At 42.0% G+C, this 24,279-nt stretch overlaps 2 protein-coding genes across 5 annotated transcripts; one reads left to right on the forward strand and one right to left on the reverse strand.

The window, feature by feature from the left end:
• The first annotated feature begins 447 nt into the window (after positions 1-447).
• Positions 448-8,111, forward strand: msh6 (mutS homolog 6 (E. coli)). 2 transcript variants are annotated; one of them, XM_071897930.2, is made up of 10 exons: positions 448-803; positions 2,104-2,306; positions 2,519-2,694; positions 2,895-5,460; positions 6,159-6,442; positions 6,632-6,749; positions 6,853-6,942; positions 7,077-7,231; positions 7,733-7,932; positions 8,027-8,111. In XM_071897930.2, exons 1-10 carry the CDS (start codon positions 535-537, stop codon positions 8,106-8,108), a joined length of 4,143 nt encoding a protein of 1,380 aa, XP_071754031.2. In that variant the 5' UTR covers positions 448-534; the 3' UTR covers positions 8,109-8,111. The 2 variants fall into 2 exon arrangements, with proteins under 2 accessions (XP_071754031.2, XP_071754032.2); XM_071897931.2 differs by lacking the exons at positions 6,632-6,749; positions 6,853-6,942; positions 7,077-7,231; positions 7,733-7,932; positions 8,027-8,111 and adding an exon at positions 6,518-6,607 and having other exon boundaries at positions 6,159-6,483.
• Positions 8,112-8,183: 72 nt separating this feature from the next.
• Positions 8,184-23,591, reverse strand: fbxo11a (F-box protein 11a). Of its 3 annotated transcripts, none has more exons than XM_071897933.2 (22): positions 23,335-23,591; positions 20,962-21,089; positions 20,721-20,802; positions 19,749-19,890; positions 18,301-18,430; positions 16,965-17,048; positions 16,746-16,878; positions 16,554-16,660; positions 16,259-16,370; positions 15,374-15,480; positions 14,840-14,977; positions 13,845-14,062; positions 13,577-13,757; positions 13,234-13,356; positions 12,495-12,580; positions 12,179-12,255; positions 11,880-12,023; positions 11,126-11,236; positions 10,822-10,929; positions 10,555-10,663; positions 10,368-10,466; positions 8,184-10,208 (listed from the first exon to the last, which is right to left on the reverse strand). In XM_071897933.2, the coding sequence occupies exons 1-22, from the start codon at positions 23,420-23,422 to the stop codon at positions 10,079-10,081; spliced, it is 2,637 nt and encodes an 878-aa protein (XP_071754034.1). In that variant the 5' UTR covers positions 23,423-23,591; the 3' UTR covers positions 8,184-10,078. The 3 variants fall into 3 exon arrangements, 2 of the variants coding, with proteins under 2 accessions (XP_071754034.1, XP_071754033.1); XM_071897932.2 differs by having other exon boundaries at positions 19,749-19,893; XR_011784581.2 differs by having other exon boundaries at positions 10,070-10,208; positions 10,613-10,663; positions 19,749-19,893.
• Between the last annotated feature and the right edge of the window lie 688 nt (positions 23,592-24,279).

The raw sequence follows: 24,279 nt of genomic DNA on the forward strand, positions 1-24,279 counted from the left end.
CTCGCTTTGCGTTTTGTTGATTTGTTTTCCATTTAGTTAAGTTTAGCCTGATTTTGTAATGTTGTTTTCTGGCAACTAGGTAGGCTGGGTTACTTTCGGTAGGACACTTCCATTCTTTGTAATCCCGTGAAATGTTTATAAAATGTTGTTCTACCATTTCAAAACAATCCACAAAGATTGAAATGACTTAATTTACTTCCCTTGCACCGCTAGGGGAACCACATTAGTTAGGGGATACGCCATTTTTTTTAATATTGAGTGATACATCTTGTCAGTGTATAATCTTTGGTTGAAGAGCGCGCGTAGTGGAGTCATTTTTAAGACCACGTGACTTCCTTATTTTAGTTTTCTCGCTTACTATTGGATGATGTTAATCTCCACGCCCATTCCACCCATGCATCTCTTTCCCGCGAAGTGGATCACCTCGCGCGAGCAGAGGGTGTCTGTTTGGGTGAGCTGCCAGGTGATGCTACAAGATACGACATCGTCTGGATTATCTCTAAATAGACACAGAACAGCCTTCATTTCAGACAAATGGCCAAGCAAAGCTCAATTTTCAAATTTTTCACCAAGTCTCCGCCACCGGTTTCCAAGCCGAAGCCCAGTCCTTCTCCTACCGAGGCAGACCTGCCGTCCTCCGTGCAGAAGTCCAACTCTTCCCCGAAAGAGGAAGCTAAACATGAACCGCAACAACAATCCACCAAAAACACCAAGGCTAACGTTAAGCCAAAAAGTACTTCAAAGTCTGTGAAAGGGGGCTTCACCAAACTCTTTGGCGACAAGGCCCCAACAACCAAAGAAAGGTAAGGGTGATGATATGTTGGGAGCGGTGTAGCCTAATTGCTGGAGGCATTGTTTTTGCATCGTGCTTCTTCCCTCTGCTGCAGGGTGTCTGCAAGGCCCGAGAAAGACTTAAGTGTCTTAAATTAACTAGATACAAAGCACTGGAAATACTTCAATACTATGAAACATAGCCATTAAGTCACATATCGCGTTTTAGGTATCTGAAAAAAATGCTGCGGTTTGATTTGTTGTCCTATTTACACGTTCACTTCACTGGCGAAATTGCTCTTGTATTTAATTCAACCTGGCATTAAAAGGGTCTTAAAAAGTCTCAGTTTCAACTTGATGAAACTTGCAGACAGACTGTTCTGTGCCAAGCTAGTCTAGCGTGGCCAGACCATAGGGCCAGACCCGTGCTGAACCGTCCTCTTTCAGCATGTGAAATGCTTTGGTTCAGAATGTAAACAAGCAGTCAGTCAAATGTCATGACTGGTATGTTAATATGTTAATTTTGTCATATTTTTAGACGACGTGGGCTATTTCCCATGGCCGCCCCATTTGCCTGCGTGGTGATGGCTGTGGTAGTAGCTCGTTGGTTTTGAGCACCAATACAGTCAGGGGGTTTCCTGTTCCCACTCGCTCCACCCATGATAAAACGTATTCAAGTTAACAAATGGGATATGACCTGTCATGTTGTGGGCCAGGAAATGGCAAAGTAGCCGCCAAATAGCCAACTGCTAATCTGGTACTCCATACTGTCCTGTCTCCTTTTGTTATGTGATAGGTATCTTCTGTTTGTTTTTATGGATTATTTGTACTTTAAATTCCCATGTGGGCTAAATAAAGTTGTATTGAATTGACTATCAATTAAATATTAGGGATTTTGGATTGACACTTTTGGCAGCATAACCTTAAACCAGGTTATGACATTATTCAGACTCCTGAGTGTAACAGTAAGTATAAAGGTTGAGTGCTGCAGTATGATGCCATTTGAACAAAACATGCAATCTTTTTTCCCTAACCCCTGATACCAATGGGAAGGCTGGCTAGCCATGGCAGGTAATATTTACTGTTGAAGAATAGCATAAATAAATCTCAACATCAGCTATTTAACATTGTACACAAAGGATTATGCACCTTTGATGACACTTTAACTGGTAATCTAGTGGTATTGCAAAATTTGTATTATTCAACAATTTGTAACATCCCAATGATAGTTCTTCTAGTTGGTGATATTTAAGATATAACACTGATCACTCAATTATCAGTCCAAGTCAATACATGACTTCCTAAATGTTTTGTTTTTGTTTTTCTCACCAGCCCCCCATGCCCTTTCAGCGCCGGCGCCCTTGTGTGGGCAAAACTGGAGGGGCACCCTTGGTGGCCATGCATGGTGGTACCCCAGCCTCTGAGTGGACAGCAGATGAGGGGCCGTGGTCGGGACCAACGCTTGCATGTTCATTTCTTTGATGAGCCTCCTACTAGGGGATGGGTCAGCACCAAATATGTTCGAGAGTACCAAGGTGAGCTAGAATTAGTCACTCAGTAAATGATTTTAATAAAGTCATACCTTGTAGAGACAAATTGGCTATTTGTTACTGATTTGCAAATGTTATGTGCATTGCCGTCACAGTAAGCTATATGACTCTTTATTATTTGTTTTTTTTATTTTTATTGTTTATTTTTGTTACACTTTAATGGTGTCTTCTCTTGTCTCACTTGCCCTCTGTTGCAGGCTCTGACAGCAGTGATGCTAAAACTGGAGGGGTGTTCTTCAGTGGCAAGCCTGTAATTCGCCATGCGATGGAGCTTGCTGACGGTGTCATGTTTGACAGCCCTGAGAAAAGACTGAAGATGCCTCTCTGCATGGATCCATCTGATGAGGAAGAGGAGGATGAGGAAGAAATGGAGGTGAAAATGTTTACTATGTTGACAATGTGACCATTAAAAATGTCTGCATTTTACCAAAAATTCTTACCGTTGATTAATTCTTTACACTTTTTTTCTTTCATTTTCATAGTAATAGAGTGCATGTTTGTTGGATCTAAACGGGTCAATGATTGGTTTCATATTGTTTTTTCACGTTTGTATCCTTATTTGTGCTCTCTCAGCTTGACAAGTCAACAGTGACTGATGAAGAGGCCACTGATGAGGAAGAACAGGAAGTGAAGTCATCCAAGGTCAGTCGTCGTTCATCCCGTGCTTCAGCGGAAAAGGGAAATAAGCCCAAGCGCCGTCGCATTATTGTAGCCTCAGACAGCGAAGGATCAGATGAGGAATTTAAACCAGAACACGCTACGGCCAGCAGTGAGGATGAAGAGGAAGAAGAGGCGGTGTGCAGTGAAGAGGAGGAGGAGAGCGAGCAAGAGTCTGAAGTAGAAAGCCCAATCAAGCCTGTGAAGCGCAAACGTCCTGCAGAGAAGTCTGCTAAACCAAAAGCCAAGACGCCTACTACCCCTGCTAATGCCCCTAAACGAGCTCCGCCTGCCATCGTAGCCGACACCAAGTCTCGACTGTCAGCCTTCTCTGCCCCAGACAGCTTTGAGAGCCAGGTGAACGGCTCAGGCGCCAGTGGAGGCACCACAGTTTGGGACCACGAGAAGCTGGAGTGGCTGCAGGATGGCAGGAGGAAAGACAGCCGCAGGCGGCGACAGACAGAAGATGACTACGACCCTACCACCATCTATGTGCCAGAAGACTTCATTAACAGAAGCACTCCTGGTATGCGGCGCTGGTGGCAGCTCAAATCTCAGATGTTTGATACCGTGCTCTTCTACAAGGTGGGGAAGTTCTACGAGCTCTACCACATGGATGCTGTGATTGGAGTCAACGAGCTGGGTCTAACCTTTATGAAGGGGACCTGGGCACACTCAGGCTTTCCAGAGATCGGCTTCGGACGTTTTTCAGACGGACTGGTCCAGAAAGGCTACAAGGTGGCCCGGGTGGAGCAGACGGAGACCCCAGAGATGATGGAGGCGCGCTGTAAGACCATGGTTAAGCCCACTAAGTTTGACCGTGTGGTGAAGAGAGAGGTTTGCAGGATAATCACACGTGGCACCCAGACCTACAGCGTGTTGGACGGTGCTCCCTCAGAGAGTCACAGCAAGTTCCTGCTGAGTTTAAAGGAAAAGGCTGAGGAGGAAAGCTCAGGTCGTTGCCGTACCTACGGGGTCAGCTTTGTTGACACCTCTGTGGGTTATTTCCATGTAGGTCAATTCCAAGATGACCGTCACTGCTCCCGCCTGCGCACCCTGGTGGCACGCTTTGCCCCTGCCCAGGTGCTCTTTGAAAAGGGAAACCCATCTGTTGAAACACGCAAAATTCTGAAGGCCTCTCTGTCCTCTGCTATGCAGGAAGGGCTTAATGCAGGCACTCAGTTTTGGGATGCTCAAAAGACTCTTAAAACTCTTGCAGAAGAAGATTACTTCAGAGAGAGTGTCGGGAAAGATGAGGAGATGGGCAACAATCTTCTTCCCACTGTCCTGAAAAAGATGACCTCTGAGAGTGATTCACTGTGCCTTACCCCTAAGGAGAGCTATGAGCTGGCACTCTCAGCGTTGGGTGGATGCATTTTCTACCTGAAGAAGTGCCTAGTGGACCAGGAGCTGCTCTCCATGGCCAACTTTGAAGAGTACGTCCCTGTCGATGTCGAGATGGAGAAAGCAGCTGGCCCCACCAGCTTTTTTGCCCAGACTCGTCAGCGCATGGTCCTGGATGGAGTGACGCTGACAAACCTTGAAATCCTTCAGAATGGGTCAGGAGGAATAGAGGGGACACTGTTGGAGCGTCTGGACACCTGCTCTACCCCATTTGGCAAAAGGCTCCTCAAGCAGTGGCTCTGTGCCCCTCTCTGTAACCCCACATCCATTGGGGACAGATTGGATGCAGTGGAAGACCTGATGGGTGTTCAAGCCCAGGCTAGTGAGATTTCAGAGCTGCTGAAGAAGCTCCCGGATCTGGAGCGACTTCTGAGTAAGATCCACAGCATTGGCACTCCTCTGAAGGGCCAGGACCACCCAGACAGCAGAGCAGTTCTCTACGAGGAGGTCACCTACAGCAAGCGCAAGATAGCAGACTTCCTCTCGGCGCTGGAGGGCTTCAAAACTATGCAGGAGATCATTTCTGTCCTTGCTCCAGTTTTAGACGAATTTCGTTCCACATTGCTCCACCAGGTGGTCAATCTGAAAACTAACAGCAAGGACGGCCTCTTCCCCGACCTCTCTACCGAACTCAGGCGCTGGGAGACAGCCTTCGACCACCAGAAAGCCCGCACCACTGGCGTCATAACCCCCAAGGCTGGCTTCGACCCAGAGTACGATCAGGCTCTGACCGAAATCAAGAACTGTGAAAGAGAGCTGCAGGAGTATCTGGACAGACAGAAGAAGAGACTCGGCTGTAAGAACATGGCCTACTGGGGCACCGGGCGAAACCGCTACCAGATGGAGGTGCCTGAGAGCGTTTCAGAGAGGAATATTCCCGAGGAGTATGAGGTGAAGTCTACAAAGAAGGGCTGGAAGCGTTATGTGACCAGGGAGATTGAACGCCTGTTCTCAGAGCTACAAAGCTTCGAAGAGAAGAGAGACGCTGCCCTTAAAGACTGCATGAGGAGGCTCTTCTACAACTTCGACAAGAACTACAGAGACTGGCAGACTGGTGTAGAGTGCATGGCTGTGCTTGGTAATTATTAGAAATTTTATTATGCTTGTCGGTCAGAATTCATTCATGATTTTTAACAGCGAGCATGAAACAAATTTGGCAACAGTGAGTTAAAGTAGAATACAAAACAACAATGATTTGTATCTGGTACTCAGAAGGCAGTTTCCTTAAAAAACACTACAGAGAAATTTGTATGCTTTAATGTGCTTGTGAAAAAGAATTTAGGTTGCAGGTGTCTCCTTATCTGAATGCATTTCCTGCAGATGTTACTGATATACCTGCATAATGCATATTTAAGATTACTGCTTGTAAATGTCTTGATGTCATTGTTTTGAGTAATTATTCCACATAAAACCCTTAGTCTTGGATGATTAGTTTCATTATTTTTCACCATTATGAGCAGTGTGGTGCGCTGAACAGAGGGAGAGATAATTACATAGTTAATTACTGATCTCTGCTGCAGTAACATAATGTGCCTATAATGTGTTTTTCTAACACTGGGCCATTCCTCAACCAGGGATTATGTTTTGTTTTGTTTACAAGCCACACTGCAAAAACCACTTATTAAATATTGATTAACACTCAGCGGAGAGCAGGAAGCGAAGCATATATTTTCTACATTTTAGGATGACCTCAAAAGTCTTAATAGTTTGATTACTACACTACTTAATTATGCTTAATTTTTATAACCACTGCAAATGTCACATGTTTGTTTTTAGATGTGCTGCTGAGCCTCTCGCGCTACAGCCAAGGTGGAGATGGCCCAATGGCCAGGCCACAGGTGCTGCTCCCTGAGGGAAATGACCAATCAGCACCCTTCCTAGACCTCACTGGATCCCGCCACCCGTGTGTCACCAAGACCTTCTTTGGAGATGACTTTATCCCTAATGACATCTTCATCGGCTGCCCCGGTAGCAGCGAAGAGGATCAGGAAAAGGGGCATGCCTCCTGTGTCCTTGTCACAGGGCCCAACATGGGTGGAAAGTCCACCCTTATGAGACAGGTGGGTAATTTATGGATGAATATTAATTGGACTGTTTTTTTGTATTGAACATAAAACCACAAAAACTGAAAGGAGTAAGTGAAGTGCTGGAAATCATTTCATTTTCACATGGACAATTCGGGTCAATTTCAAGCCTCGCTACTTCGCCCATGGTGTTGAGATACTGTACTGTTTCTGCTGTCTGTGCAGTGTGGACTAGTGGTCATCCTGGCTCAGCTGGGCTGCTATGTTCCTGCTGAGAGCCTGCGCTTTACGCCAGTGGACAGGGTCTTCACCCGGCTGGGAGCCTCAGATCGGATTATGGCCGGTAACAACCCAAATACCCAAAACATATCTGTGAAGATGTCCTGAGCATCCACTTTGTGGCCTAAGCTGATATTACCTGACCTTGTCCAATGTGTCTTCTCCAGGGGAGAGTACCTTCTTTGTGGAGCTAAGTGAGACTGCTAGTATCCTGCATCATGGCACTAAACACTCGCTCGTGCTCCTGGATGAACTAGGTGAGCCTTTGTTGCAGTTGTAACACGATGAGGCTTATTCATAGCTTCAGTGAACTTCATATGCTGAGTGTGAACGCAGTACCTTCTTGTTCTTGTGGTGAAATGAGATTCAATTGTAACTCTTCTATTTGTAGGAAGGGGCACAGCCACATATGATGGCACAGCGATTGCCAGCGCTGTTGTGAAGGAGCTTGCTGAGAAGATCGGCTGTCGCACCCTCTTCTCTACACATTACCACTCGCTGGTGGAGGACTACGCCAACAACCCCGCTGTGCGGTTGGGCCACATGGTGAGTAACTTCATGCAACACATAGATGTGCCAATATACTGCCCTACAAAGGCAAACAGCAGTAACTACTTTTGTTTATACTTTTAAAAGTCAAAGACCATGACTTTAGAATTTCGAATTGTCCATAAAAATATTTTGTTATGTTTGATTATTGCATCTTGTCTGTTTTAACTCTACTATAGTGGAGCCAGAGGCAAATTTCCATGTGTGGGAAATGGTTTCTATTCTGTTATACCCATAATTGCTATTCAATGATGCAGATTACACTTCTGTACTAACAATACTTTTGTTGGAGCACGAGATTAATTTACAAAGTCATACTGTATTTCTATTTCACCCATCACACAGTTAATGCTCTTTAGCATTGTAGGGCAGTAGACCGTTTGTCCTAACTGCACCCCTACTTTTCCAGCAATTCTGCACATTTGCATTATATAGCGTACTGTCCTAATAACTGGTATTTGCAGAGGTATAAATATGTCCCTGCTTTGTCTCCTTCAGGCATGCATGGTGGAGAATGAATGTGAGGACCCAAGTCAAGAGACCATCACCTTCCTCTACAAGTTCATTGCTGGGGCTTGTCCGAAGAGCTACGGCTTCAACGCCGCTCGACTCGCCAGCCTACCAGAGGAGGTCATCCAGTCAGGACACAGAAAGGCCAAAGAGTTTGAGCAGAGCACCATCAGCCTCAGAGTCTTCAAGTATGTATTAACATCGCATTGCATCAACAAAGCTTGCTGTGCAGCTCTTGGGTGAAAGATTTGCGTGCTGATGTTTTTTTTCCTCCCCTCACAGGAAGCTCTGCCAGTTTGCTGCAGACCCCACATTGGGCAACGCACACTTCGCCTCTCTTGTTCAGATCATCAACAACCTGTAAAAATATGCTGTTCTTGCTTGTATTAGTGTATTTTTTGTAGTTCATTGTTCTCGGCACTAAAAAAAAACACTACTGTAATGATCTAATAAAGTTTATTTTTAAAAAATGACAATTTCTCATCTAGGAAATTAAACCCTTTTAATTCACGCTAGCGCCTACATAATGGTTATTGAATACTTCACAATATATTAAGTCTAGATGTTATGATACATGCATACATTTCAGTCTGTATGAGAACCCACAATCACCAGTACACATGAATGGGGGAGGGAGGGGGCAATGAAACCATATAGCGCTGTATAGATACTTGTCTCAGCTTCAGTAGAGTAAAAGCCTTTGAAATTCTCCAGCAACATTGGCAAACAAGGAAAGTTTCAGGTCATCAGAATTATGGGCAACTGAGCCAGAGATGCTTTCATAAGACTTGTCTCTTCTATTTCTTGTTAGATTTGAAAAATGATTCAACAGTCAGTATTATCTAAACAGAAAAAGGCCAAGGAACAGCACTTGTCTTGACATTACCATATCATGGGGGGGAGGGAAGCTTACTAGGCTGTACATTCATTTAATACCAGATTTACATGGATTATGTAATCCACTTTGCTTTAATGGATTAGGCACAACATGTAAAACAGCCCAACCTGAGAAGGAAGAACTTAATTTTAGTGTCATTACAGTTCCATAACCGATGCATTAATACCCTGACCGTAACCAGACTACAACAATTTGTATGTAATGAGGAGGCAGAGTGTGTTCTGACTAGAGCAGCCTCTTTTGGGATCAAGAAATCATGGGTCATTTTGATATTGCTCATCTGTCACCTCCACTAACTGCCACTGGCTGAGTTCAAATTACAACCCCAATTTGTCATATTACTCCAGCCTTGAGTAAATGATTGATCAATCATTTAACCCTAATTCCTCCTCATTAGAACCTGCTGTAAGTGAAGTCTTCCTGGGTAGGTCAATATCATCAGCAAATGTATACAGACTATACAAAGATGTATGGAATGAAATTTCAGAAATGTTCATTTTCAGTTTCCTTACAAAGATAAACATTTGTATGAAGCTACTCCAAACAGATAAAGCCATAGCAAGTCTTGTGAAAGCACAATATTAATATTGTTTTGTATTGCAAATGTAAATTAGTCAACATTGCTGGAGAAAATGTTTAGTGTTTCCTCTCTTTTCTCTGTTCTCTTTCACAGAAAGAAGTTAGATACTGCGACATGAGTACAATTACAGCAAGTCTAGGGTGTAATAACCAAAAAATAATAACACATTTAATAAAATAAAAAGACATTCAAGTACAGTAAGATTTTTGCATGAAAATACAAAACTACACAAAAAGCATTAAAATCAAATCTCAACAGTTGTCTTGAGAAAAAAAAAAAAAAAAAAAAAAGCTTAAGTGCTAGGTCATTTTCCCCGTACATATTATACGAGCGCATCGGTTGCCCAGTGATGGAAGCATTGTTGTATCGGGGCCTTTGCCTCCATTCGAGGAAGTCGTGCCTCTTCTGACTGGGCGTCTGTCCACAATGGGTCTGTACACGACTGCAGTATATGATTCACCCACTTCTCAAAGGCAGATGAGCCCTGGTGGCTTGTGTCCATCTCTCCACAGCTTCACTTACCTGACCAACCCAACATATCCCCAAACCCTGAGTGTTCAACTGCTTTTCTGCTCTCTGTCCCATTGATGTCATCTTTTTGTCAATTAATTGCAGGAAAAGGAAAAAAAAAAGCGAGGCATCCATAGCAGAACTTTTTTTTTTTTTTTTTTTTTTTTAAATATGTCTCCTTTAAGCATATTCATGTCCAAGTCTTTTTTTAAAAAGTCACTTTATATGCTCTGTCAAAGTGAATCTGTAATTTAAAGTTTGGATTTCTTCCTCCAATGTAGAACTGAATAAACAAAGTGTCTGTATCCATCACTGCTGAAGCGCAAAAGGACCCTGGGTCCCAAGCTCAGTTGTGCTGCAGTGTATTGGACTCTATAGGGGGAGCAGAGTCATACAGTGTGTCTGTGTCATGAGTCGGCTCTCCAGCTAATGTGCAAGGATTTGACAGTGTCCCAGCACCACAGTCACAGAAAAATCTGCAAGGGAGAGAAGACAAAAACAAATTACTACTTTCAGCTGAACCCAACTGAACTAGAAAAGGGAAACAAGATTGGTACAATACCTTCTACATATAATCACAGCATTCATTTGAAATCATGGTATTTGATCAGGGTGTGTGGGTTAATAAGACTGACCTATCATGCCTGATGAACTCCACATCATGTCCTTGGTGGCACTTCTTGATGCAGTTCACACAGATGGCGTTGCGGTCTGTTGTGTTACAGGTGTGACACCTGTGGGAACCCAAGTGTGTCAGTCAGAATCACAGAACAAACAAGGAGTTGAGGACAGCTTGATGGTGAGGGTAAACAGATAATTTACCTGTAAAAATCGTGCATTGGGTAGCTGGTGTAACTTGAAATCTTGTACAGGCACTGACCTCTGCTCACAGCCTTTTCAATGGCATCTTGATTGTTCATTATTTTATTATCTGGAGGAAAAATTGCAATAATTGATAAGCTTGGTGAGCTATGGTTGGATCATTTACATTTTGGACTTGGAGCAGGCAATTCAGGGTTTGTCTAAGAAATGTGTGTGAAAATGTTTGTGACCAAGGAAATGGACACTGTTCATTAGGAGGGAGAGTACCTTTCATTGTAACATTGACACCAGATGCAAGAAACAACCCCCCAAAGCGGTTGTTGAAGATCTGATTGCCCTCTAGGGTCGCTGTGGCGTGATTTGTGATCTCGATACCTAGTAGAGAAAACCACAGTTCATTCACAGAGGTCCTGGTTCCCATTAGAAAGATATACCTCATTAGGCAAAGCAGTTTGTTTACACTGACACATTTGTACGACTGTCAAAAAGCCAGAGCAATTACATTATAACATCTCATTAGTTTCTAAGTCAAATAATGACAGATTACAGCCTATGTGCCGGCACTACCCACCTGCAGCGAAGCCGTCAAATATCCTGTTTTTCCGCAGTATGGGGTGGCTGTTGGTGCTAATGAGGACTCCAGCTTGGGCATTTCTGAAGATGTCATTTTCCTCTAGCAAACCTGAGGACAGACAAAAGACTTTGTCAACCCCACAATGAATGCTTACTTGTGTCACAAATGATAAAACAAAAATGACACACTTCAATCAGTCTACAAATAGATATAATGCATAATAGACATAATTCATTCTGTCACGTTTTTTCTTTGAGGAATGTGCTGATATGTCAAACAACTGCTGTATTTCAGTAACACGTTACTAGCCTTTCGGTTGAAGAAGATAAACATGAACTGACAAATAGTAATGCCTTAAATTGAGATAATTGATTTTCTATTTATATGCGCTTGAAGTTTGCTGCTTGAGGTTATTGGAATGAGCCAGGAAAGGCTTAACTTTGCTGGACTGCCAGTGAAACACAAGGAAAGGATTTACTGAAAACCAACTTCAATAGACCCTACAGAGGAAACGCAGTGACCTGCTTCACTAGAAAACTGAGATATTTTTCAGTTTTTCTAGCCAATTATTTTCAAAAAGCTAGCTTCAGAAGTAAAAGAACAAATGTGGAAAAAATCCAAGTGTAGGATGTTATGAACACAACATATCAACCATACTAAAAGTGCTGAAGAGTTTACAAATTAGTCCACCCCCTCCCAAAAATCCAGTCTCAATTCTACCATGAATACAACTTAATCCAATAGGCGTTACCTCTTCCTCCATTGAATATACAGATCCCGCCGTCTCTCCCGTCGTGGATTTTATTCCTCCGCAGTGTGGGGTTGCTGTCCGTCTTGATCCACACTCCTGCCATAGCATTGTCGAAGATCTCATTGTCCTCGATAAAGCCTAAGCCTGAAAAACATGAATTCATGTTTCAGTATTGGGGTCAAAGGAGGGAGTACAGTTACGTCATACTGTCAGAAGTGACATATTAGCAGATAACAGGGAGGCCAAGTGTCACTGTAGACAAAATGAAATAGAGAGAGAAGATCAAGTCTGCTTCTCACCTGAGTTGTAAACCAAAATGCCGCCATTTTGGCCTCCCCAGATCTTGTTCCGTCTGATTTTGGGATTGCTGCCAGTTCTGTCAAAAAAGGGCACATGAAGGATACTTGATTTTTAATGCGAATTCTGAATGTATTTCCCTAACCTGCCAAGAGGAAAACAACTGAGTCTGACTTAAGTCTGACTTTACTGTGACATGTTCAATGATTTTATTTAATTAAGTCAGGTATTCACAAAACGCAAATACCACAAATTTGAATGATTATCATTTCAAGGAATGCTGCGAAGATTTATATATTATTGTAATTTTTCACAAACCTAATTTGAACTCCAGAGTACATGTGATTGTAGATGTCATTGTCTTCCAGCACGCCATGGCCATTGTCATAAAAGTAGACCCCAACCTGTTTAAATGGCAGCAAAAATGTGTTAGGTTAGTATGTTTGTTCAGTAACATGCATTGTGCACATTTCTCAGTTAATTTTGGCGACACCATGTCACCCCACTAAAGACACGCATGGTATTCAGTTACGCCCGTACAATGTCATTCCACACTTGTTAATGATTGACAGGTGTGACAAAGAAAACAATTTCTGTTCAAGTGACCCAATTAGAGGAAAGTGATTGCTATTGAACAAGTGATTGTTTCAAAATAGCTTATGGAACATTAAGCCTGTCTGAGTTTGCAATTTTTGCTAACATTTCACAAAATTACATCAGAAGTTTGGTTCTGCATAACACACCCAATCAAGAGACAAGTGCACAAGTGGAAATTCACACCTGGGCAAGTAATTTCTCTTGTGTGTTTGGCAGTGTTGTCTGGTGTATTCACCTTCATCTTTGTACAACAATTAACAGAAATGTTAAGTTTGCATTTTGGAAGGGAACAAGCAATCACATTTTTTGTGTGGATACAGATGCACTTGTAATATATGTAATGTAGCTAAATCATATCAATATACAATATGCATGTCATCAAGGTGTAAAGGGGGCTGATGACTTAGTTTCTAGGTTGACATTCATTTCTCATCATCTAGCCTCTAATCTAAGTACATACCTGCTTCCCGCTGTGTATCCTGTTCCTCCTCAACACCGGCGTGCTGCCTGTCGTCACCCACACTCCAGCCAGCGTGTTGCTGTACACCTCGTTCTCCTCTATCACACCTTGTCCCTTTTCATGCTGCATGATACACAAGTGTCATACGTCACTACTGTGGGTCCAAATTATAGTGTGTGAATGTTGAAAAAACGACACCGAGACATAATACTGTATTATTGTGATAAATTACAGTAAGAAAATACAGGTCAAACTCTACAATCTTCTCTTCAATTGACTATTCGCATAACTTATTTCATGGGTTTGGTGTGTGCATATGCCTTAATAATAAGTAAATATTCACCACATATATTCCGCCATGCTGGCCATCATGGATCTTGTTGTGTCTGACAATAGGACAGCTGTTCGTCCTGATCTGGATTCCCGCCAAGGCATTACCGTAAATGTCGTTTCCTTCGATGAGGCCTCGGCCATCACCAAAAATGTAAACTCCACCTTGGTTACCATTAAAAATGGCATTGCCCCTGTATTTGGATAAAACAGAACATTTCAGCACCAGATGCACCTGTACACTGGCAAGCCTTCAATTCAATACCTTGAGCCACACGGACCTTATTGTTGGGTCACTGTTAGACGTGATCCACACTCCAGCAAAGTTGTTTGCATAGATCTTGTTTTCGATGAACTGGCCGCGGCCCTTTTCATGCACGTAGATGCCCCCGGTCTGGCCATGATGGATCTCACAGCGAACCACCGTGGGATTGGCGTACGCCTTCACCTCAAAGCCTGCTATACGGTTCCTATGGATGTTGCAGCTCTCAAAGTAACCCTGAAAATGGAGAGAAGAACAGACACTTATTTTCTACCAAATACCTATGAGTTCATGAGCAGTGACTGACTGACTGAAGTAGTAAAACCTTTAGACAATTTTCACTATATTCACTAGGGATGGGACGATATATCGAAATTCAATATATCGCAATACAAAAATGTGACAATACGTATCGTGGGGCAGAAAAATGAAACACGATATTAGCTACATTTTATTCTGCTGTAGTAATCACAAATAAGATCGCTTGACCATCACAATTTCACAAGCTGTCCATCCAAATTATATTATTTGCACTTTGTAATATAATGACATTTTTAAATTGTAGTTTACATTCTAGCAAGCCAGTGCTATCGCTAGAAAGATTTGTGGCTCAGAAATAAATTCTGTAAAGTCATACTTTGTTGTTACTGAACTTTTATTTATTACATTGTATCGTGGTTGTATTGAATCATGAACCCCATATCGCGTATCAAATCATATCGTGAGATCATCCCATCCCTAATATTCACCACACTGAAGAAAATGATTGGATACTTTTCAAACTGACAAAAATCAAAAAGAAAGCAAGCAAATAACATCCCTAATGGATAAACAGGACAGGATATCTGTGGCTGACTGCTCACAAACTCTGCCAAAAACTACAAACCAAAGTAAAATTCTTAGACTTCAGGGGTTTAACCTGAATCTGCTGACAATACTCCAGCTGTCTGGAGAGCCAACAACACATATTTCAGCAAAAACAGCTTAGACAAACACCAGTGATTTTTAGCTTACCATGCCATGGTCAAACGTAAAAACACCCACGTCTCTGCCATGGTGGATGTGATTCCGTCTGATGATGGGGTTGCCATGGTTTTTCACCCAGATCCCAGCCAGCGCATTGTTTGAGATCTCATTGTCTTCGTATATTCCCTGAAAATGCACAGTATTCATGTTAGAAGTACAACGCGAATGTAGATGTACCAGCATGTAGTTTGTGTACATTTGAACAATTTTAAGCCTCTCATCATTTTCATGTCCACTTTCTTTTTCAAATTTTGCTTCAACAATTTGTTTTATTTAATCACAAGTTTGTTCTTACTTAACACTACATGTATACAGGCTGAGCTGAAGCTGCAGGGAGGCTAACTGCTAGTTACTTGGTACCAAAACAAAGCACAGAAATGGGAGAGATGGATTCTTTTGCTCCTGTTCAATTAGTTGCTGTGAAGGTGTGAGACTATTTAAAATAATACAAATGCTGACGTATCCCTTGAAGTGTTGACGCAATACCTAACTATCATGTAAGTAAGGTGTATGTTATGTTACCTGTGCATGGTCGGTGATGTAAAGGCCGACATTTTCACAGTCACTGATGTTGCAATGCTTGATTGTGGGACAAGCACCCTGGCCACTCACACACACAGCTGACCCAACTGAAACAAGCAGAAGGATCAAGATTTAGTAATGCACCAATATCTGTTCCAAAATACTCTGCATTCTTCACTGTAATATGATGGAAAAAGTCACCATCAGCACTGACACTTTCAGTAGTCAGAACATGGATTCTAGCTACGCCAAGATACAGAGCAAACAAAGGCAGCAGGTATCACTTTATTTTGATAGTCCACTGTTGATTCTCAAAACAGTGTATCACAACAGTGCATCAGCTGACTGTCAACAAGAATTGTTTCAACAGACTATCCGCTTGGTATTTTCAGCTGACCATCAACAAATGTTCAACAAACTATGTAATTTATGTCAAGTACCTGTAAACTGATTGTCAGGTACACCTGCTCAAATTTCTATCAATAGACTGTTGGTAGACTGTCAACAACTTAAGGTTAGGCTTAAGTTCAGGCACAAAACAGAAATGGGAGAAATGGGCTAGGCATCTAAAAGAACTTTGTAAAGGTTAGGGTTAAGATTAGGATTAGGTTTAAATTTAATCACATAAAAACTTGGTTAGTTAGGGTTATAGGACAGTAAGGCAATTGACTCATGAAACAATTCAGAATGTAGGAATGCGTTTCTTCCTAGCTGATAGTTGATGAAGTCTATTTATCAGCACTTGAGATGCCCCTTACAGTCTACTAGCTGGCGGTTGAACACATGTTACTTGTCTGTTGAGACAAACCTTGTTGACAATCAACTGACATGTCGTAGAGAGTCAAAAGAGGACTTTTGAAATAAAGTGTTACCGGGCAGCATTACCTGTGCAAGTGCTGCGTATGATGCAGTGATCAATGATGGGGCTGCAGTTGACTGTAATCTCCAAGCAGTGGTGTGCATTGTGGTGCTGGGCGGATTTATCATCAGGATTGAACTACAGGAGACACATAAACATTTATCAATAATTGTGACAACAGTAATTACGACTACAACTACCAATAATTCTCCCCCAGACTGGGTGGGTGTGCAGGAAAACAATAGAGATGATTTGAAAACAGCAGGATATGCATGTGACCTATCAAAACAAAGAAAAAACAGAAGAGACTGGTCATCTCACCCGTATGGTCATATATCCCACATATGCATCCTCTGAGCCTTCCATGAATACAAACGTAGAATCTCTGGTATTCTCAATGACCACTTTGTCAGCTACTTTTCCCGGAGCTATAAAATGAACGTAAAGGTTAAATTGGAGGCCAAATCAAACACATGCACAAGGAAACTGGACAATGACTTCAGACACACATACCGGCTCCGATCATTGTGATTGGCGACTCAATGTAGATCCATTCATCTGTGTAAATACCAGAGTGGACGAATATCAGACCATCAAAGTGGGCCTCCTGACCCCCTCCAAGAGCATCCTCGATGGTGTCATAGTACTAAGGAAAACATGAGCGGTCAGGTGAATGACTTTGGAGTAGTAAAAAAGAAACAAACTAAGAAATGCTAAAAGCAATTCACTTACAAGCATGTTCTCCCTCCCTTTGTATCTGGCAGGATTACTGTAGAAGTGTTCTGCAAAGCCTGGCTTAACATGTGCTCCTTTATACTGTAAAAAAAAATATTAATCACATAAATGATTTATACAATTAACGCAGCAGAGCAATTCATATGGAACATTTTCTCAAATCAAAGATCTTGGTCTGACATTACATCTTGAATGAGATGGGGAAAAAAAGAGTCATCATCAGAAACATGCCTGAAACATTTCTGTGCAGGGAAAACAGCCCCTAAAGGTCAATGTATCACAGGGGAATACAATTTAAACACATAGTTCACCTCTACACCCTGCATACTGAATGTCAACATTATGGCCTGTGGTGTTGCCCTTTAACATGACATTAGCCATCTGTACACCGAGGATTTAAGGCTGCAAAGAAGCAAGTCTTATGCAACAAAAAATTCAGTGTAAAATTTAAAAGCTAGCAAAGCGAGTCTAATTTATGTCTGCTCTGAACCACCTTTCAGGTTAGTATAAATATCATCCTGAACCAACACCATTTCTATATACAGCAGCAATTTGTGCTTAAGTCTGGCACTCTACACATAGCTCAACCTTTTGTCACGTTTTGCTTCAAAACAATGTAGTGAGCCTGGTATCAAAACATTGCCATTTTATGAATATATTGACGTTTCAATCATCTAACTGACACCAACAGTCCAAGCACTTCAAGGAAGTGGTAGTAAAAATGATTTATTATACTGTTGGGTCTTTTTCAAATCATGACATTATACCATAAAACACTAACCAAGTAGAATAACAGCTGCAACATACAGCACATTTCATATTCATTCCTTTCAGATTTGGCAAACATTGGACGTCCTGGTGTGCCATCTCATCAGCCGGTTTATGGGCAGCATAGTAATTTAAAACATGGACTACTTAACAACAAAGCAGTTGGAACCAGGAGAAGCATGTGAATGAATGGAGTTGCATCAGCTTCTTGGCACACCACCTTCATTTGGGGTCGAAGCTTTGGAAAGCCTCATTTGCCACCTCTAGTGTAAAGTAAAAGCTACTGCATTGCTACCATGAAGGCCATGGTAAATATCAAGGGCAGTGCAATGTGCCATCAGCTGTGTGCCAGAGTTTAACTTGCTTCACCCTCAGATGTTCCAAATGCAAACTCAAAATGGTTACTTTTTCAGTGGAAAAACAAAATGCTGAATAAATGGCAATAAATGAATGTCAGATGTATGCCAGATCTTTAGGCTGTAAAGAAGACTTTAGTGAGGTCACAACTAAAACATCAAATTTAATGAGCAGTAGTAAATTAGTGGGCACACAGGAGGTTCCATACCAGCTGCTGAAAACTTTCTTTCCACGGGTTTGGCTGTTCATACTCTTCTGGGTTTATCTGGAAGAACTTTCCTGCCTCAGGGTGCATCATGGGTCGTGTGTATTCAAAAACCTCCATGTATAGCCTCTTCCTGAAACATAAAAAAAAAAAAAATCACAGAAACTTTAAGACTATCTCTATCCTCATCTCACTTACATCAGGATTCCCTAACTTAGTCTACAATACAGAAGCTCTTGGCCAGTTAACTAAGAGAACCATTACGAATTGTGTTTCTTGTGACAGAAATACCCTTTTACTTGGGATAGAAATGACACAAAAACAGCATGTTAGACACAGCCATCTTATGATACGGGTCATTCCAACCGACCTGTTGAAAGAAACTTTGCTCAAAGTTATTTGCACTTTTAAAGGTGTATTATGGGGAGATGTGGGTTGAGTACCACAAATATGTAAGTAAAGCATTAAGTACATTTCTTGCCAGTGTTGGTCGCCTGTAGCTTCGCAACCTGCTATTAGTTGGAGCTTCGTCTTCCGTCCTCCAGAGGCAGTGACCATGTTTCTGTCCTCTGCCCACCTTTCCCCACACACCGAACCGCTCCTAGTATCCCAAACCTTATACTAACTTATAGTATTAACTGCTATAAAAAAAACAGTATCATCAGTGAGGAAAATATAGGATGCAATCGTTTGGCTACAAAACACTTGAATTATGCTGCACAAGCATAATTTGATGGACATTTTATTCTTTTTTTGGAGCTGTAATAAGAAGCCCCGTTAACTTCAAGAGTTGGGGAAAAGACTGAGATGAAACTACAGGGGCTAACCCGCCGTGTGTGGTTCTACGAACTTCAACGGAGTTTCAACTGACATGGGGGCGCGTAGATAAGCAAATTTTCATTTTGGGAACACCGCTTCTAGTGGTCATCCAGAATTCATATAACCGTTGTTACATTCGTTAACTAGTTACATTTGTTCATGTACTTTTGGTCACAACATTGTGCAACAATCTCAAATGAATGGCACCAGTCATAGCACAATAAGTTGCAAACAAGCAGTTATTGGATTGTTATCACAAGTGCCCACAGAATAATGAGATGAAGCATTTATTGGGCTACAAAAGGGAAAGCAGCTGTTATACCATTTACACACATTGCCAAGAATAATACAGGGTACTTATGAAGTTGAGAAGCTACTGCAGAAATATCATAAAATGCTACATCACTGATTTTTTGGCAAAGTAGTGATTTTATCAGATTGCCAATTTCTAATTGTGCCAGCATTAATGTTCAAAAAATCAAGCTCCTCTAACAACTGACTTGTGATTTAAACACTTTCCTGACCTTGAAAATACCCAATCAAAACTTAAGCACTTTAAATGATTTAAAGCAGCTGTATGAAAATAAAACATTAAGCCTCGATGAACACAGCCATGAGACCACAAGTCTCACCAGAGGATGGGGTCGTTGGCCAGCTCACTGAAGCGCTTGCACACACATGCAGCACGGCACAGGTCCTGCTCTAACAGATAGGAGAAGATCTTCAGCACCACCTCGTCCGGAAGCTTCTCCTGCAGATACTGCTCTGCTGGAGCTGCTGGGAGGACAAAGGAATACCCATGGAATTAGAATAAAGACTTAGTAGACCTTAGACTACTAAGTTCTCATGAAGGGACCAAAAATATCCCTCCTTGAGTATCTAGAAATCTGGGGATTTCTTTAGAATTAATATGGGCTGCATTGCGACGCACTTGTAGCTTTTTGACTTGCTCAAGTTATCTTACTGCAAGCATTAACTGTTACCTAGTAATGGCTACCTAACTAGGCAGAGGTTTTCTAAGTGAATCAACAAAAATGTACTGCATCACCATAATATTGCATAATAATAACACATGAATTTGTGAATACAGTGGAATTCCCCTGAGAGAAATAGTTGTAGATATAGGTTGATCTTTGCCATTGGCTGGCTTCCCCAACTGCATTGTACATATTCCCGCGTGTATAGCATAATTTCATTATCACTGTGCCCTTAAAATCCAGAGAAAATCCTGCACTAGCTTGTAATTTACATTTGGCCCAGTCAGCTGCCCACAGAGACAGAATGGACTCTTCCTGGTGTATCGTGGTAATCTCATTTGGCACTGCTAAAGTGGAAGGTTGGAGTGTTCAACACAACAACATCTGGAATGTTTAGCCAAATGATGCCTTTGCCTTGGTAACTCATTGGCTTTTGAGTCTCATGCACTGTACAAATGCTGTAATCCATTTCAGTTCTGTCTGCCTGTCCTTTCATGTTGTGGAATGCACAGTTAATATCGCATGGTCACTTTAGTGATATAAATGCATCCTTGTGGAAAAGACACATCAAGTCACATCTCAAATAACTGCTGGATTGTGTAGGAAAAAAATGTGTTCCTTCATTACCTGGTAAATCTTGACACTTTCCTGAAACTCTGGGGCGCTTAGCTCGATGCCCAAAGTTTTCTGTGGTTGAAGTGGAAGCACCCTGTAGATAAGGAATTGTGTTTCAAAATCAGTGTTAACATTTAACCCATCCTTTGGGGGTTAAACAAGTTGTGTTTCATCAAATTCAATATGTAGTCTACCTTTGAATAACTTTTTCCAATAATTTTGCACTTCTCAGTGATAATTTTGTAAAATGTACCTCCATGTTTGTCTTCGTCGGACACACTGTTCTCTTGGGTAATAGAGACTTTCTTCTAAGTTGGTACGGACTATTCTGAGCTCCTGGACCGGATTCTTCTGCGACCATATCTGCAGGAACGTCCTCATCTGCAAATGGGGGAAAAGAAAACATCAAGAACTGGATGGTATTCACATTACTAACCCAAAACACTGTTAATACTTGAGAAACAGAACATGTGTTTTTAATATGTTGCCAGCAGCATATCCATTCTCTCCTCAAGAACCTTTCACTTATGATGTAGCGTTTGAAGTTTGCTAATTAGGAAAGTCAGCCTCCCTCCATTTGGATGTTCTTGAGTTAACACTCGAGAGAGTACTTGCCCACTTGCTGTCCTGTGTGTGGTATAAAATACTCTGCTGTGGAGCCCTGAAGCATGCGTACCTTACTCTGCAGTACCACAAGTTGCTTGCATGTTCTCTTCATTACACCATGTTTTATCTTAGTTACACCACATTTACTACAAGTACTGAGGACGACACAAGCATTTTCCTGTGAAAAAAAGCCAACATCCCAACAACATGTTGTGTATTTCTTTCTACAAAAGAGCACACAATATTTATACGTTATTGACACAACGCTACAAAGACCTATGGCATGTAATGCAAGTGCTGAGCAAAAGATGTGAATTTAAACCATCCATTTAAACCACTAACTGACTGTTGTCCAGATGATGTGACTTTTCAACCACAAATTTGTCAGTAATATACCACAATACATTGTAACAACAGCTTTCCAGAAGCAACTGACAATACAGAATTGTTCAAGATGAAAACCAAGGACAAACAATAATGCAATTTTGTTAATTACCTGCTTTTCACTCTGCAAATTGATTACAGATCCAATCAAGAGGGTGATTCAATCAACATAATAAATCCAACCATGGAATCTACCGTGAGATAAGACATAGTTCTATTAATAAGGCCTATTCACCATGGCATGATGAGTTGATAGCTACCCCAGATGAGAGATGCAAACTCTGCTTGTTGCTCTGGTTGCATGGATGACTCTCCCAGGCTACTAGACATGTAACCACTACAAACATTATCTGTATAGCCAACTCGCCCAGTTAAAGCAACTAACGTACTCTATAGTTGCACCCTAAAAACAATGTAGAGATCTATTAACCCTTGACTAAACAAACAAATTTAAAGAGAGATGCATACCTCAATTGCATGGGCTAAGATTTTAAAGCACAAGAACTGCTCAAGGATAGACCCAATAGAAGAAGCGGTTTTGCCAACCATCCTGAAAACGAAAGCTGATCTACTGTTTATGACCCATACTATGGATTAATAGATAGTAGGTGTTATGGTAGTTAATCATTGTGTGGAAAAAATCAAGATAGGAAGGAGCATTACAGAAATCTTAAAAGCAATTATAAAGTCCTAAACTGTGTTTTCTATGTTGACAATCATTCGCTGTTATGGGAAAACAAAAATTAAGAGCTAACCTCTGTCGATTGCCATCCTGTGTATACTGAGAGATCCAACATTAGCTATCATTTGTCCAGCTGATAACGTTAACGTTACTTTGAAATCAAGTTCAGCAACCATTATTGATCACTGCCCCCCAAAATGACTGGGTCTCTAATAAAAGACTAGCTTTTAGCCATGCCAACCATGATTTTGGAACATTACTGCCTGGTGTTTACTTTTTAAAAAAAATGTGCACAAATTGCCGATAGACCAGAGTAAAAAAAAAAAAAAACACACAACAATGAAAATGTAACTAGTCGAATGCATGCATTATAGCGGTACAACCTTCCCTCAACGGTGTAAAGGATAGGAGAGCTGAAGCTTTTCAGCCGTCAATTTGCTAGCCAAACATGCTAATAACAGCTAGCATTAGCTAGGCTAAGTTAGCATGCTATGGTAGCTAGCAAAACCACTTTGTGTAGCTAACGTTATCCTTCCTTACGTTTGTCACCAGTGAAACAAGCTAACCGTTATCTGGCACCAGTCGTTTTCGTTACTAACATAACATTGGCTGACTAAAAACACACTAGTGACCAGCAGTTCGTGATCAGACAAGCAAAGGAAAGGCTGAGACGGGGCAAAAAGCAAGCCAAACAAAGCGCGGCCTGAGTGCTAGGTACGGACACAGAAGCCTCGGTGTTTCCTGAGTGTCCTGCCACCGTGCAGGGCTGGCCTTACCGACTGTTATTCACACGAGCCAACGTCATTGGTCTGTACGCACCACCTTAATAAGCAGGTCGCAATACCAGGTAGTGAACAAAAACGTTATATGCATCCTATTCCGACGCAGAGTTCAACCCGAATGTCAGCTGCCTGACAAGCCATCTACGAACGCTAACTATGTAGCTAACGTTACCTCTTTCCTGGTGGTTCCTCTCCGGCTGCACCGGGCGCGGCCTCGACACTCGCCTAGGTCTTCTGCTACTTGCTCTGACGGAGTTCATTTGGGGTGTTGTTAATCTTGAAGAAATGTCGAACCCTTCACAGCAGTAGAGGCGACGTTAAGCACATTATCTAATATGTCTTTTTCTTGAACATTGCGCAATCCGCCACCGTTCCCCGTGACTCTAGAAGAAAAAAAAACAAATATGCTTTCCTGTCCCCTGCGCTTCTTCTTCGTCTAGCCCCGTTCTGCTGTAGCAGGAGGAGCCATAACAGACAAGCACAGTCCGTCGGGCCTCAACCACATCACATGGGAGGACCTTCCGCCGTCACGTCGCAGTCCCCGATAAGCGAACTGTTCACGGCTGTTTGCATTGATCACCAGTGATTGCTCTACTTAGTTTTAAACCTTTATTTATCCAGGGAAAGTCGACTGAGCACGCGTGCTCTTCCCCAGCAACGCTCTGCCTCACATTCACCCCTCGCAGCTGTTCAGTGCAGCCACAGTCCTCCACTGGTGGCCACTGAGCAGCTCACTGGAGCAGCTGGGGGTTAGGTGCCTTGCTCAAGGGCACCGAGACACTACTTGTTGAAGAGAGGAGGACATTACATATTCATTTACCCCACCCACACCCTCCCAGCTGATCCAGGGATTTCAACTGGCAACCTTCCAAGTTGTTCACCCCTCTGACCTAAGGACACCACCTAAGGATACCACCAAAAAATATATTTGTGCATTATTTTTGTCTCAACTTTGGTACTAAATACCCAAAGATCAAACTGCAATTTGTGCAATTGTCTTATGTAGGCCTAGGCCAGTGCATTAATAGCATTTAATTTCTGCCATGCTATCAAAGATAGAACTAGATTACCTGTAGCCCAAGGATGTATGACCTTGAACAGAATGGACAGATAATAT

Source organism: Centroberyx gerrardi, chromosome 15 (assembly GCF_048128805.1).
Source record: "Centroberyx gerrardi isolate f3 chromosome 15, fCenGer3.hap1.cur.20231027, whole genome shotgun sequence".
In the NCBI taxonomy this organism is placed as follows: Eukaryota; Metazoa; Chordata; class Actinopteri; order Beryciformes; family Berycidae; genus Centroberyx; species Centroberyx gerrardi.